The following is a 12,420-nucleotide window of genomic DNA, read 5'->3' on the forward strand; positions in this document are numbered from 1 at the left end:
ACCTTACTCAACCCTAGATCCCCAGCCACGTGTCCCTCGTCCCCTGCCCGCATGCACTGTAGTAGAAATGTCAAGTGCTACATTTGCATGCATATTAACGGGGCGTGACGGAGTCGACGCCCGGTGTCTCCCCACCTCCCTGATTCATCAACTGTCACTGCGAAGGTCACAAGTGGAGGCGGAGGACTGAAAAGATGAGGGAATCTGGATGGGCTTGAAAGATGAAGCCAATTGGTGAATTGGTATTTGGAAACCGGTCAAAGAACTGCAAAAATATTCAGTGCTACAGATTGGGGGACAGTCGCAAAAAAATTGTAAGGATCGCCCTTTCATTAAAAAAAAAAAAAAGAATCCAAGTATTTAAATTCGACGGTTTAAAACATATTTTGGCATATAAATAAACCCCTGATAATATTGTTGAGAAGGATCGTAAACATTGTCTTAACAGGGGGCGGCTTGAAACCCTATGACTGTGACTCCGTATTGCAGATATCATTGATGCCCTTTGACCCTGTAACACGTATAGTACATACAGTATTGGATAGTAACCAGAAAAAACAACATTTTTTTTGAAAGCCCTCGTGATGTATTCCGTCAGGCGGGTATCATTTTGGGCAATGTTTGCAATGTTTGCGGGACAGAAGTGTCAACTCTTCTCAAGGCTGCAACAGAGACAGGTGAAGCGATATGCACTTGGGATTTCTCAGAGATGTGGCTTCATACCCCTTTACAGCCTCTGTTTGTTTCACGTTCAGCCTGTCATCTGTGGAATACTTTGAAAACGGAGAGTTGAAAAAAAATAGATCACAGGGCAGGGTTATTATCTAGCTGTGAATCCATGCTGCTTGGAGTGACGTTTAAGCCCCTTTTAAGACAAACACAATTTGGCTGTCAAGTGTGGGTAAAGAGAAGAAAAGGAAGGAGGTTTGGATGGCTAATGCACTGCATAGAGAAATGAAAGGATGAAGGTGGGGAGAGGGGACGGTCCAGCAAGCGTCTGTGTGTTTGCCGGAATGCAAATTGTATCTTTGTCACATGAGTGAACATATTCCATATTATATTAAATATTATGTGGACAGTTTCACAATATTTCCCACATGATTCCAACTTCACTTCGTCGTGTTTTCTCTTGGGTGGCTGCTTCATGGGAACGTGGTTGCAATAAGCCGCAATAACAAAGACGCAAAAAAGCCACTCAAAAACCTATGTTACGCAGGTACTACCACATTCCGATAGATTTTCTGTCCATATGGTTGGAACTGTATATATTTAACTCCTCATAGAAGATTGAACTCATCAGAGTTTCATCTGACTCTTATCATTGACGTATTTCTATGAAACACAAGTGGATGGCTCTCATAAATTATTATAATGGAGTTTGTAATTGTTGAATTGTACTATTTATAAATGAATAATTATAACCACGGACAGTACATTTATGACATCAAATCTGGCAAGAAAAATGGGTTCTATTGCCCAACAAAATATCTTACAGTCGAAAAGTCAACAGATGAGCAATTGAAAATGAATCCTGGAGCCATTCAGATCCCTTACCTTGCTGAAAACGGTCACGTATAATTGAATTTGAATGATTAACAAATTGTAACTCAAATAAGGCTAAACGCAATTCTTCACACTCTTCAAAAATGATGGAAGTCACCCAGATCGGTGCACTGACATCTAGTACAGGTGACTTAATTCAGAGTGTGTGCTGCAATAATCAGAGCTGAAATACAGTAATGAGGTCCCAACTGACACAGTCCTTTAAGATATGTCAGGTCATTGTCTGTCCATCTTTGCTTTGAGATGGGTTAACAATCACTGAAAAGCTTTGACTACCATGCGTCACCCGCATCGTAAATATCTACCGGTTTTCTTCTCTATTAAATGCTCGGAATCCCCTAAATACACATAAGAATGATTTGAAAATATGTCATTTTAAATCATAACATATATTAAATGTTTCGACCAGTTTTTAGAGGAGGCTGTGTTAATCCCTTCATGAAAACAAGGCTTGCTCTCTACTCTTGTTCGCTGATTCCTCTCATCGTCCTTACCCAAAAATGTGTGTGAATTTGAGTGTGAACAGCACTTCTTTTTTTTCCCTCTCCGCTTTTAATCGCTTGTGAATCAGTGTCTGTAAAAGGCTTGTAATTGATTCTGCTGTAATTGGTCAATGACAGCTGCAGCTTTGGCAGAAATGGAGCATAAACACACCTCAGACACAATTTGCAGGATCAATGAGAGAGAGAGAGAGAGAGAGAGAGAGAGAGAGGGAGAGAGAGAGAGAAAAGAGAGAGTGAGAGAGAGAGAGAGAGAGAGACAGAGTTGTGTGTGTAGAGTGAGAGGAGTGTACAGGAACAGCAATCGTGGAGTGGGGGCGGGTTGCTCCATCTCACACTGCAGCACGAGGATATTTAACCATCACCACCATGTCTGATTGAAGCGCGGAGGGTGAGAAAGCTCAACAGATCAAAGACTTTCAAAAAGCATTTACCTCTTTGTTCTCCCCCCGCCCCGCCCCACCACTGCCATACTATGTTTCTGTCAATTAAATGAAAAATAATAGAGAAATGCATTTCAACGAAATGCTAATAATGAAAAAGTCATGCAATGCTTTGCCAGCCCTGTTTTTCGGGGGGAGTTGCAGTCAAGTATTAGAAATAAATGAGACCATTTGGTTATTTTATTCACAAGCTAAATTTGTGTTTCCCTGCGAAACACTATATGATCAGCAATATTGACAATTAATTGAAAAATGAAAAGTAAAATGAAATGACCTTCTTGTTGTACGATAAACTATTCATCTTCCAAACACATTTTCAAAGGTGTTCAAAAAAGTCCGTCTTCAGTGTGTACAAAATGCGGAAAGTGTAGTTTTCATTTCATCCTGTGAAATGTACCACATGATCACATATATATCATGCCGTGTGTGTGTGTGTGTGTGTGTGTGTGTGTGTGTGTGTGTGTGTGTGTGTGTTTGTGTGTGTATGCGTGTATGCGCCCTGTCACTCTCTTTGTCTCATGCTCTGATTGTGCTTTCCCATGTCTGCCTTATCATTCCCGATTACCTCATGTATTTAACTTTTTGGATAATATTTTTGTAGACAGGCTTGCATGCGCTCAGCAAAAAAGGCGCAGCTTCATTTTTATGAAACCTCCAGGAAAGTCTAGTTTACTGATTTGAGACCTTGTTCAATCTCACTGGGTGTTCCGGCGGCTAAAACCGGTGCTCCCCCGATGTATTTGACAATTTCGTCACGGAAAGTTGGCTGCGCATGTTCTTTTGTGCTTGGCAAAAAAACAGGCACATCTTCATTTTCGTGCCAGGGCAAGTTTAACATGTTTGTTAAAACCTTAATAGCGGTTCCAGCATGTTCGATTGCACGCCCCTGTTGCATCTTGAAAATTGGTGACCAAAAAAATAGAATACATTATGGACTACCAAAAACCAGGTCAAACTTGTGGCACAGGTGCTTTAATTTTTGTGGATTTAAATAAGACATAGACACGCAGAATCTGTGCCCCTGTGGAGTATTGTGGTGAATGTTTTTGATAACAGTGTGGGACAGTCCTTCTGAATCATTGTAGGAGAAAAAGTAATTGAACGGATTATTCTCATGATCATCTTAAAAATATTTGAATTGCTTCACCTTGACCACTTGGCGCAACAACAAGTGATTAGACAGCGCACTGCACTCAACTTGTGCTGGACACAAAACTCGGGCTTCTTCTTCTCATTCTGTCTTATTGCCAGTTCATTGTACCTCATTTGTTACATTTCAGCTTTCTTCCTCATGCCACTGACTTTCATGAGCCTTGGCCCTGATAGTTCACCTTGTTTTATTGCCTCATGACTGTTAATATTAAACATTGTGCTTTTGGAGCTCTTTCTCACCTTGTGTCTTGCATTTGCGTCCAAAGATTCATATTGCATGTGCTGATTTCATTTCATACATGACAAAAAAATAAATCTGTGATACCACGTCATGCTGTTGTGTCTCTTGGGGAACTGACTGAGCCAATCATTTTCAGAAGATTAAATCAATGCATGTAGAATTATCAGGACTGAGTACATGTGTTTTTTTTTCCTCAGAATAATCAAAACTACTTAATGTTTTAGCAAAGTGCTTTGCTTACATTTCTCTGTTTTGTCCTGGACTCCATATAGCTGAGTGGTGATTTTATCTAGGACCGGAGGCATCGGAATGTACGCGCATGTCAGCTGATCTTTTTTTTGGCCTGCTCATTAGTCAAGATGCACATGAGAGGCGATAAGTTTGTTTCCATATGGATTTAGAAATGTCTCAGAACAGAGAATGGCTGTATTGGCTATTTGTGATATTGAAAGATGGTTCTTAATATAATTGGTGTCAAGAGAGAGCGCTCTTGATGTCGGTACAGCAAATGACATTGTATCCAGATGGAGTTCAATGCATGTATGTTTTGAGAGTATGTGTGTGTATTTGTCTCTGCAGGGTTACGAAGTACGCAAGATAACTGCCATCGATCAGGATTTGGGACGACCGAGGGGGATCGGCTACACCATCATCTCAGGTCTGAGCTGAGTCTGAGTCACACAATCAATTTGACATCCAAAGCACAGAGAGTGGAATCGATCACCTCTTATCATAATCCCACAGAAAAAAAATACAGAAGCCTCATCAAGCAGAGCAGTCAATAACAGTGGGGAGCAGCGTCTCAGAATGACAGAATAGGTTTGCCTCTAAGCGATTATTAAACATGACGATGTGAGGAAGTTAGGCTTCATTGAGTGTTATTTAACATGGCGGTGGCCATCCAAACTGGGATAACTGTTTTGGGTTTTTTTTTTTTTAAATGAACATGGTGATCACATTGGTCTTTTCCTGTCGACTTAAAAGTTGTTTCAATTATTTTATATGATGTATGGCACAAAATGTTTGAGGAAAATCTGAAGTGTCAGGACCGAAATCCATCATTGTGAAATCTTAACGTTGTGGAATGTGACAGAATTTGAAGAGAAGCTGCAGTTTGCATGCTGCTGATAAGGCTGGAGCAGCGATCCTGTTTACATATTCCTGAAGTGAATTTTCTTCTGCCAGGGCTGCAATGTTTTGCCTGCCAGTTACTTTGTCTATCTGCCAGGAGGATATCTCATCAACTTGTAAACAGATTTTCATGAAAATTGATGGACAGATCAACTTTGGGACAAGGAGTGTCATATGAGATGTTGGTGTTGATCCAAGGCAGGGATTCTAAAAATTGGATTGGCCTATTATCTTCTTTTTCGAGCCTCATGTAAACTGACTTGAAAATACAGAAATGACTCAAAATCCCGTAATTTCGTAGCTTGGGCCTGAGTAAATATAAAGCAAATGTTTGGATGTTTTTAGCTTTACTCAAGCATGGTCTAACCACAAATATTGGCTCAAAGGTTTGGCTGGACTAGGCACTGGCCATTTACGTAATTCCGATAAATTGTAGCTGACCTGATAAGATCCATAGGTGGTACCTTATCGACCTCCATGAGATGTGGCACATAAACTCTGTAACATTCCTGTCATGTTTCATTTTTTTTCTTAAATCCATGAAGACAAACAATCTCTCAGTGAGTAAAACTTGTGGTGAAAACAAACACCAAAGGGGAGCATTACAATCACGTGTGAAGTATGCATGCCCTGTCAAACCCCAGCATGGCCAAGATGAAAGGACATCGGTGGTACCAGGTTTGCCAGCTGGCTAGAAAGCGACTGGCACTGCTTGATTAGCCTGGCGAACCACAGAAATTTTGGGATGATGGAGATAGTCATTGTCAGACCATCTGCTGTGTCACCGTTTGACCTGACACTCAAATGAAGGAATTTGACTCCATGTGTGAAAGTTGAGCACACGTCGTCATGCGTTTTTTTTGTTTGTTGTTGTTTTTTTTGGGGGGGGGTAGGTTTGTTAACATGCACATGATTCCTTCTCTTGAGTTCAGACCGAGTTCACAACCAGCACTTATCTTTGTACAACTTACTGAAGGCATTAGGGGCATGGCCAAAAATGTAGCAGTGGGGTGACCAGTGTGACACAAGGCCTCAGTGAAGGGATGACCAGGGGTGTCACCAACAGTCACTTTCATGAACTACAATTCACACCTATCAGAACAATTTTGTGTAGTACTGCATGTCATCGTCTACTCCTATCCAATGCGCTGATTTGCTAACATCCAATCAGAGTGAGCAATTGTTCCTGATGTCCGGTGTCATTTTGCGTATTGCAATCAATGGTTTGTTCAAATCATATCTAAAAAGCCCATTGACAAAAACCTCTTACCTCACAATTCTAAACGTTGCTTTTTACTAAGATTTGATCCTGCTTATAGTGTGAAAATGTGAATGCAAGATTGGTACATTTTCCCCCTGAATCAATGACTGTTTAAAAAAAAAAAAATTCTCCTTTGCTATGTTGTGAAAGTAATCATTTTGATTGACGTTGATTGTAAGAATCGAATGTTCTTTATTTAAGACAAATTATTTTTGAGTTTGCATTCAGGTCCATTGTATATTCTTTTAATATGTCGTTCATATAAATAAATTGTGGCAAGGGGTCTAAAAATGCTGCATCCATTTGAAAATGGCAGAAAAATCACCGACTTCCTCTTCGGTTTGAGGGTAGCCAGAGAGTGACAAGGGGTAGCCATTGCCACCATGTAGCTCAGTCCCTCGTAAACATGCTCCTGCTCCCATCTTCAGTCTCATTCTGTGTAGACAACAAGATGCCTTGTTGTTTTGTCTGTGTTGTTTCAAAGTTGAAGGGACGAGTCAAGCTCCAGAGGAGAAGAACATTAAAAAGACATTAATTATGCTGCGTAACGTATTCCCAGTCATTTAAAAAATAAGCTACTGCACTGCCGCTAAGCCTCAGTGGGGCTTGATAAAATCATTATAAGTTCAAAAGATAATGAAAGTGGAAGGGCGATACCGCGGCAGCACATGTAGATGGAACGGCAAAGGTTCGAGAAGACGGATGAGGGTTTTGAATGTCTCCTCTTTGTAACAAAAACTAAAGTGTACAAGAGTGCCGGTACACTTGTGTTTAAAAGAATATCAAATCTATTACATCTCTCATGGCTCTCATATTTTAAAAAAAAGCATAAACACCGACTTACAGTAAGGTTGACTCTGAAGAAAGCCTTTTGTGTTGCTCTTCACTCCATGTCCTCAAAGAGATCAGCTTGTTCCTGCGGGACTCGTCCCATTAGTTCAGTAATTAAGATAAACAGGGTCTTAATTGCAGCTGTGATTTATGTTAATTATTGCAGGGCTTAAAATGTGGATTTTCCTTGCCTCATCCAATCAGAAGTCATGTCTGGGACTTTATGAACACAATGGAATTGCTCCTGCACTGCAGTTGTTTGTTGTGATGGAACAAAGATACTGGAAGGGGATGATACATGCCAAGATCTCTGGTGCACATGAAAGGGCCAACTTCTTATTGGACCTTTGATTTAATACTCTCATTAGTTATCAAAAGGTCTCAAATGGTCATGAGAAATGGGCCACCTTGCTGAGCAAAAATGTAAATGACACGCTTGAAATGGACTTCATATTCTTGATATTTGCTGTATGCGTCGACCACATTTCAGTTCTCTTATGACCTCAGCTTTACATTAGATGGCTGACATTAATATGGTCCTTCCCACCAATAGACTTAATTGATATTCAAACTTTTTAGTTTAATTTTGGATTTTGCTCTTATCAGTCTACACAATGTATGTGATCCGCATTTCACCCAAGGGGTCATAACAACAAGTCAGGGCTAGTAAAATAGGTGGTATTATTTTTTATTATTATTTTATTTATTGGGATTTTATTTTTTTACATCACAAGCATAACTCCATCATCTGCCATTGCGCCATGAGTTATTTTCATGAAATCACACTATAAAAACTGTCAGTTGAAATACTCAACGTAGGATCGACAATACGCTTACTTTCGGGCGTCGACCATTTCTAACATTAGGCAGTTGGGATCATTTAACGGCACACTCCATAAAAAGAAATGACCCTACAATAGGCATTTTAATAGCTACTTTTATTTCTTTCTTGTCATGTTAGCACACTCTGATATCTGAGCTTTTTTTTTCCTCCAGTTCAAACAATTCCACGTCACTCATTATCCACTTCAAACTGCCCCCAAAGACAAGCAGGCAAGCGTGTAGACAATCTCGCCTCGTCTCACTGACATCAACGACCCACAGGAATGACACACCAAAGCCCTAATGGCCTTATCCTGAGACCATGGCCAGTTTTTTATTTGCATATAGACATATTGTGCATGGAATAATTAGTGTGTCTGTATATTGTACAAACAAAGGAAAAGTACAAAAAACAAACAAACCACATACTCACGAAGAGCACTTAAACAGCATTGGTAATAGCGGGATTTACATGGAGAGTTTTTTTGTCATTCTAAAATCATTCCGAATGAAGATCTCTGGTTAACTGTTTGCATGTGACGTGATCTTTTCAAATCTCTCATTTAGCTGTTCCTCTCTGTAAATCATATCAACCGCATAACATGCGCAGATGGTTGTAAACATTTATCAAGATGGAGATTGGTCTTTTTTATTACAGTAGTTGTGGTAGTTTGAAAACTTTTATTAATGCAACATCTTGATTAAAAACCACAAGTTCTCCAGTCTCATTTATGTCACTATAGAGAATGTGCAGACCGGACGAAACTTGCTTATTATGACTGAACGGTTTAAATGATTCCCTTTCGGATTGGCTAAATTAATCTACCACCTTTGTGAATCTGAATAAAACAGCATTCGGATTCGTCTGTTTTATTCCGATTGAGATGTTATGGAGCAATGTCATTCCATTTGGTCATTCGCATTCTTTCCAAGCGGAATACATGGCTACATGTAAACCTCCCAAGTGTCATTTGTAGTGACTTCAAGGGTTTGCAGTTTTCAAAACAATTACTTTTTGTCACTTTAGTTAAAGCTGTCAGTATGATGTGACACTAGAAACAAAGTGATATGCTCAATGAAAAAAAATCTGCCCTCTCTGGCCCAATCATCTACTTCTAATTCATTTTTTAAATTTTACAGCAACCTCCCCTCCAGAGGAAAAGTAACCAGTCAGAGACACAAGGCATGAGTGACGAGCATTTACTGTGCACACTCATCCCAGACACATGCTCACGTTGACCACCTATTTTGGCCTTCAGGAGCTTTGCTGAAGCTATGGTGGAGTACACTAATGGTAGTTCAGTATTTCTAGTGGTGCTATTTTGTTGAAGCTGTGATTATTGACAACAACTACACACATTTGTTTTCACATACAATTATAAATGGCCATATTTGAGAATCACGCTCGTGCGCATGAGTGAGGATCAGAGAACTCGAGGTTGGTCAGTTAAGTGAGATGAGGCTGCGTACAATACTCGCCAGTAGTTTTGTCACTATATATATATAACCGATTGTAGCTCCATTTCTGAGGCGGTATCCATAGCCTGTCTTGGTGATTACTTGGCTTAGGGGGTTCAGTCCTATGCAGAACAGCAGTGGGGAGAGTGTGTATACACATATATATATATATAGCACGTCGGCTTCACAGTGCAGAGGTACCGGGTTCGATTCCAGCTCCGGCCTCCATGTGTGGAGTTTGCATGTTCTCCCCGGGCCGGCGTGGGTTTTCTCCGGGTGCTCCGGTTTCCTCCCACATTCCAAAAACATGCGTGGCAGGCTGATTGGACGCTCTAAATTGTCCCTAGGTGTGAGTGTGAGTGCGAATGGTTGTTCGTTTCTGTGTGCCCTGCGATTGGCTGGCAACCAATTCAGGGTGTCCCCCGCCTATTGCCCGAAGACAGCTGGGATAGGCTCCAGCACCCCCCGCGACCCTAGTGAGGATCAAGCGGCTCGGAAGATGAATGAATGAATGAATATATATATATACATATATATATTCTTTTGTTTTATGCTCACTAAAGTTATGCCGGGCGGCCCGGTAGTCCAGTGGTTAGCACGTCGGCTTCACAGTGCAGAGGTACCGGGTTCGATTCCAGCTCCAGCCAGCCTGTGTGGAGTTTGCATGTTCTCCCCGGGCCTGCGTGGGTTTTCTCCGGGTGCTCCGGTTTCCTCCCACATTCTAAAAACATGCGTGGCAGGCTGATTGAACACTCTAAATTGTCCCTAGGTGTGAGTGTGAGTGAAAATGGTTGTTCGTTTCTGTGTGCCCTGTGATTGGCTGGCAACCGATTCAGGGTGTCCCCCGCCTACTGCCCGGAGACAGCTGGGATAGGCTCCAGCACCCCCCGCGACCCTCGTGAGGATCAAGCGGTACGGAAAATGAATGCAAAAATGAATAAAGTTTTGTCTTGGTTCTGTGGGACTTATGTTACAGTAAGTTACAACATGAGACGTTGCTGTCTGCCAAGAAAAGAGTTAATCTATTGTGTAAAGTTTGTGTCGCCTCGCCACCGTGTTGGAATGATAGCAGAAGAACAAGCAGCGGAAAAATCAGTCGGCAGCCCCCGCAAATAAAAGGACATCCCCGAAGCCTTTTATATCAGCCTCTTCTTCATCTTTGTGTGCTTCCATCTGTTTTGTCACATGCAAGAACAACTAATCCCATTCTAAGCCCTTTTCCATCCTTTTCTTTACTTTTAGACAATTCTTCTTTCGGATTGCATCTGTTCCGTTTGAGGAACGGCAGCAAATACTGACCTCAAGGGGTTTGGTCTTGGAATTATCCAGGCAGTGTAATTGTGAAAATAGATACACAGTGATACCTTCATTTTCATATCATTACATCAAAAGTGAGTGGTACCAAAATAAAAAAAAGACAGGTAAAACTACAATTATTGCACAGTTTCTGAATTGTACTGTAGTACTAAATTGAAAAGTACAATTGGATTTTACTGTTCATAATAGGGGTTATTTTCATATCATGTGATCAATGGTAATGAGCCAACTGAATTTCTTCTTGAAAATCAGTCAATTTTGCTGTATTGTTCGGGTAATAACTGTAACTGAGAAAAAAAGGTAACATAATCTTTTACTGAAATGTCTTTCTGTTCTCTATCCCAAATAAAGTGCACATGTACTGACCATGACAATTGAATTTTTTGGGATATACTGTGTAAATAGGGGGCGGCCCGGTAGTCCAGTGGTTAGCACGTCAGCTTCACAGTGCAGAGGTACCGGGTTCGATTCCAGCTCCGGCCTCCCTGTGTGGAGTTTGCATGTTCTCCCCGGGCCTGCGTGGGTTCTCTCCGGGTGCTCCAGTTTCCTCCCACCTTCCAAAAACATGCGTGGCAGGCTGATTGAACACTCTAAATTGTCCCTAGGTGTGAGTGTGAGTGCGAATGGTTGTTTGTTTCTGTGTGCCCTGCGATTGGCTGGCAACCGATTCAGGGTGTCCCCCGCCTACTGCCCGAAGACAGCTGGGATAGGCTCCAGCACCCCCCGCGACCGTAGTGAGGATCAAGCGGCTTGGAAGGTGAATGAATGAATGTATATATAGGCTTTTTTTTTTGCCTAATATTCCTTTCCAGGAACTCTACCGCTAATGCATTTTAGTGTGTTAAGCGTTCCTATTTTGGATTATTTTAAAATGGTTCATCTTTGTCAATCAAGCTGTCTTTCTTGTGAATGTAATTTTCAGGAGCCTTATTATTTTGTTGCAATTAACCTGGGCGAACTGTTAGCTGAAGTGTCAGGGTAAGGCAGCCACTATGCATTCACACAAACGAAGCGCAGACATCAAAACAAATGGTGTGTTTTCGAAGATGTGTAGGAATTTGTGAAAGTGTCAGAACTATTGCTTGTCTTTACCGTTATGATTGTATAAAGGCAAGCATGGAATGGGTTTAATGAGTTGTTAGGTTTATTTATGCACTTGTGGCCGCAGAGTTTGAAGGGCAACACATGTAAATTGTGCAACTCGGGATTTTTATGAAGCTGATTAGATCTTTACCATTATGCAACCTTTCTGTGATGTAAAAACTGTATTTTAGTGAGCAAACCTTTATTTGCTCTGTCAATAAAGATTTCCTTTGCAAGGAACCAATATATTTTTTTAACCATCAATAACTTTTGAAAATAGATTTCAAACATGACTATTTCAGGGGTTTTTTTGGGTGTGGGGACCTGCAGTCATATCTTCCTGTGCTAAACTCTCGTAAACACAATTATCCCCCCCCCTCCCACCCAGTGTTCCTTTCAACACTTATCTATATCTGTCTGCACCGCTGCACCCCGATGCTCTGACTCCATTCTGTGATGACCGAGCTGTATCAGCAGACAAGTTGTAATCTGGACAAGGCTCATACCTGTTATTCTGGGGAGAGCTCTCATTGTGACTGTTGGAATGTTGGGATTTCTCTGGCTTTCAATTAGATGCTCTGAGGCTCTCCACAGCTTGTTGCTCTGTAATCTCTCAGA

The 12,420-nt window shown here is 41.2% G+C and overlaps 1 protein-coding gene across 2 annotated transcripts in view; it reads left to right on the forward strand.

Moving 5' to 3' along the window:
* The window catches only part of cdh23 (cadherin-related 23), a 167,102-nt gene that overhangs the window by 60,136 nt on the left and 94,546 nt on the right, over positions 1-12,420 (forward strand). For both annotated transcript variants that reach the window (XM_052080058.1, XM_052080059.1), the window contains exon 9: positions 4,479-4,557. In XM_052080058.1, coding sequence (XP_051936018.1) covers positions 4,479-4,557 — 79 coding nt within the window. The remainder of the gene's footprint in view (positions 1-4,478; positions 4,558-12,420) is intronic.

This window comes from Hippocampus zosterae, chromosome 11 (assembly GCF_025434085.1).
Source record: "Hippocampus zosterae strain Florida chromosome 11, ASM2543408v3, whole genome shotgun sequence".
NCBI classification, from domain to species: Eukaryota; Metazoa; Chordata; class Actinopteri; order Syngnathiformes; family Syngnathidae; genus Hippocampus; species Hippocampus zosterae.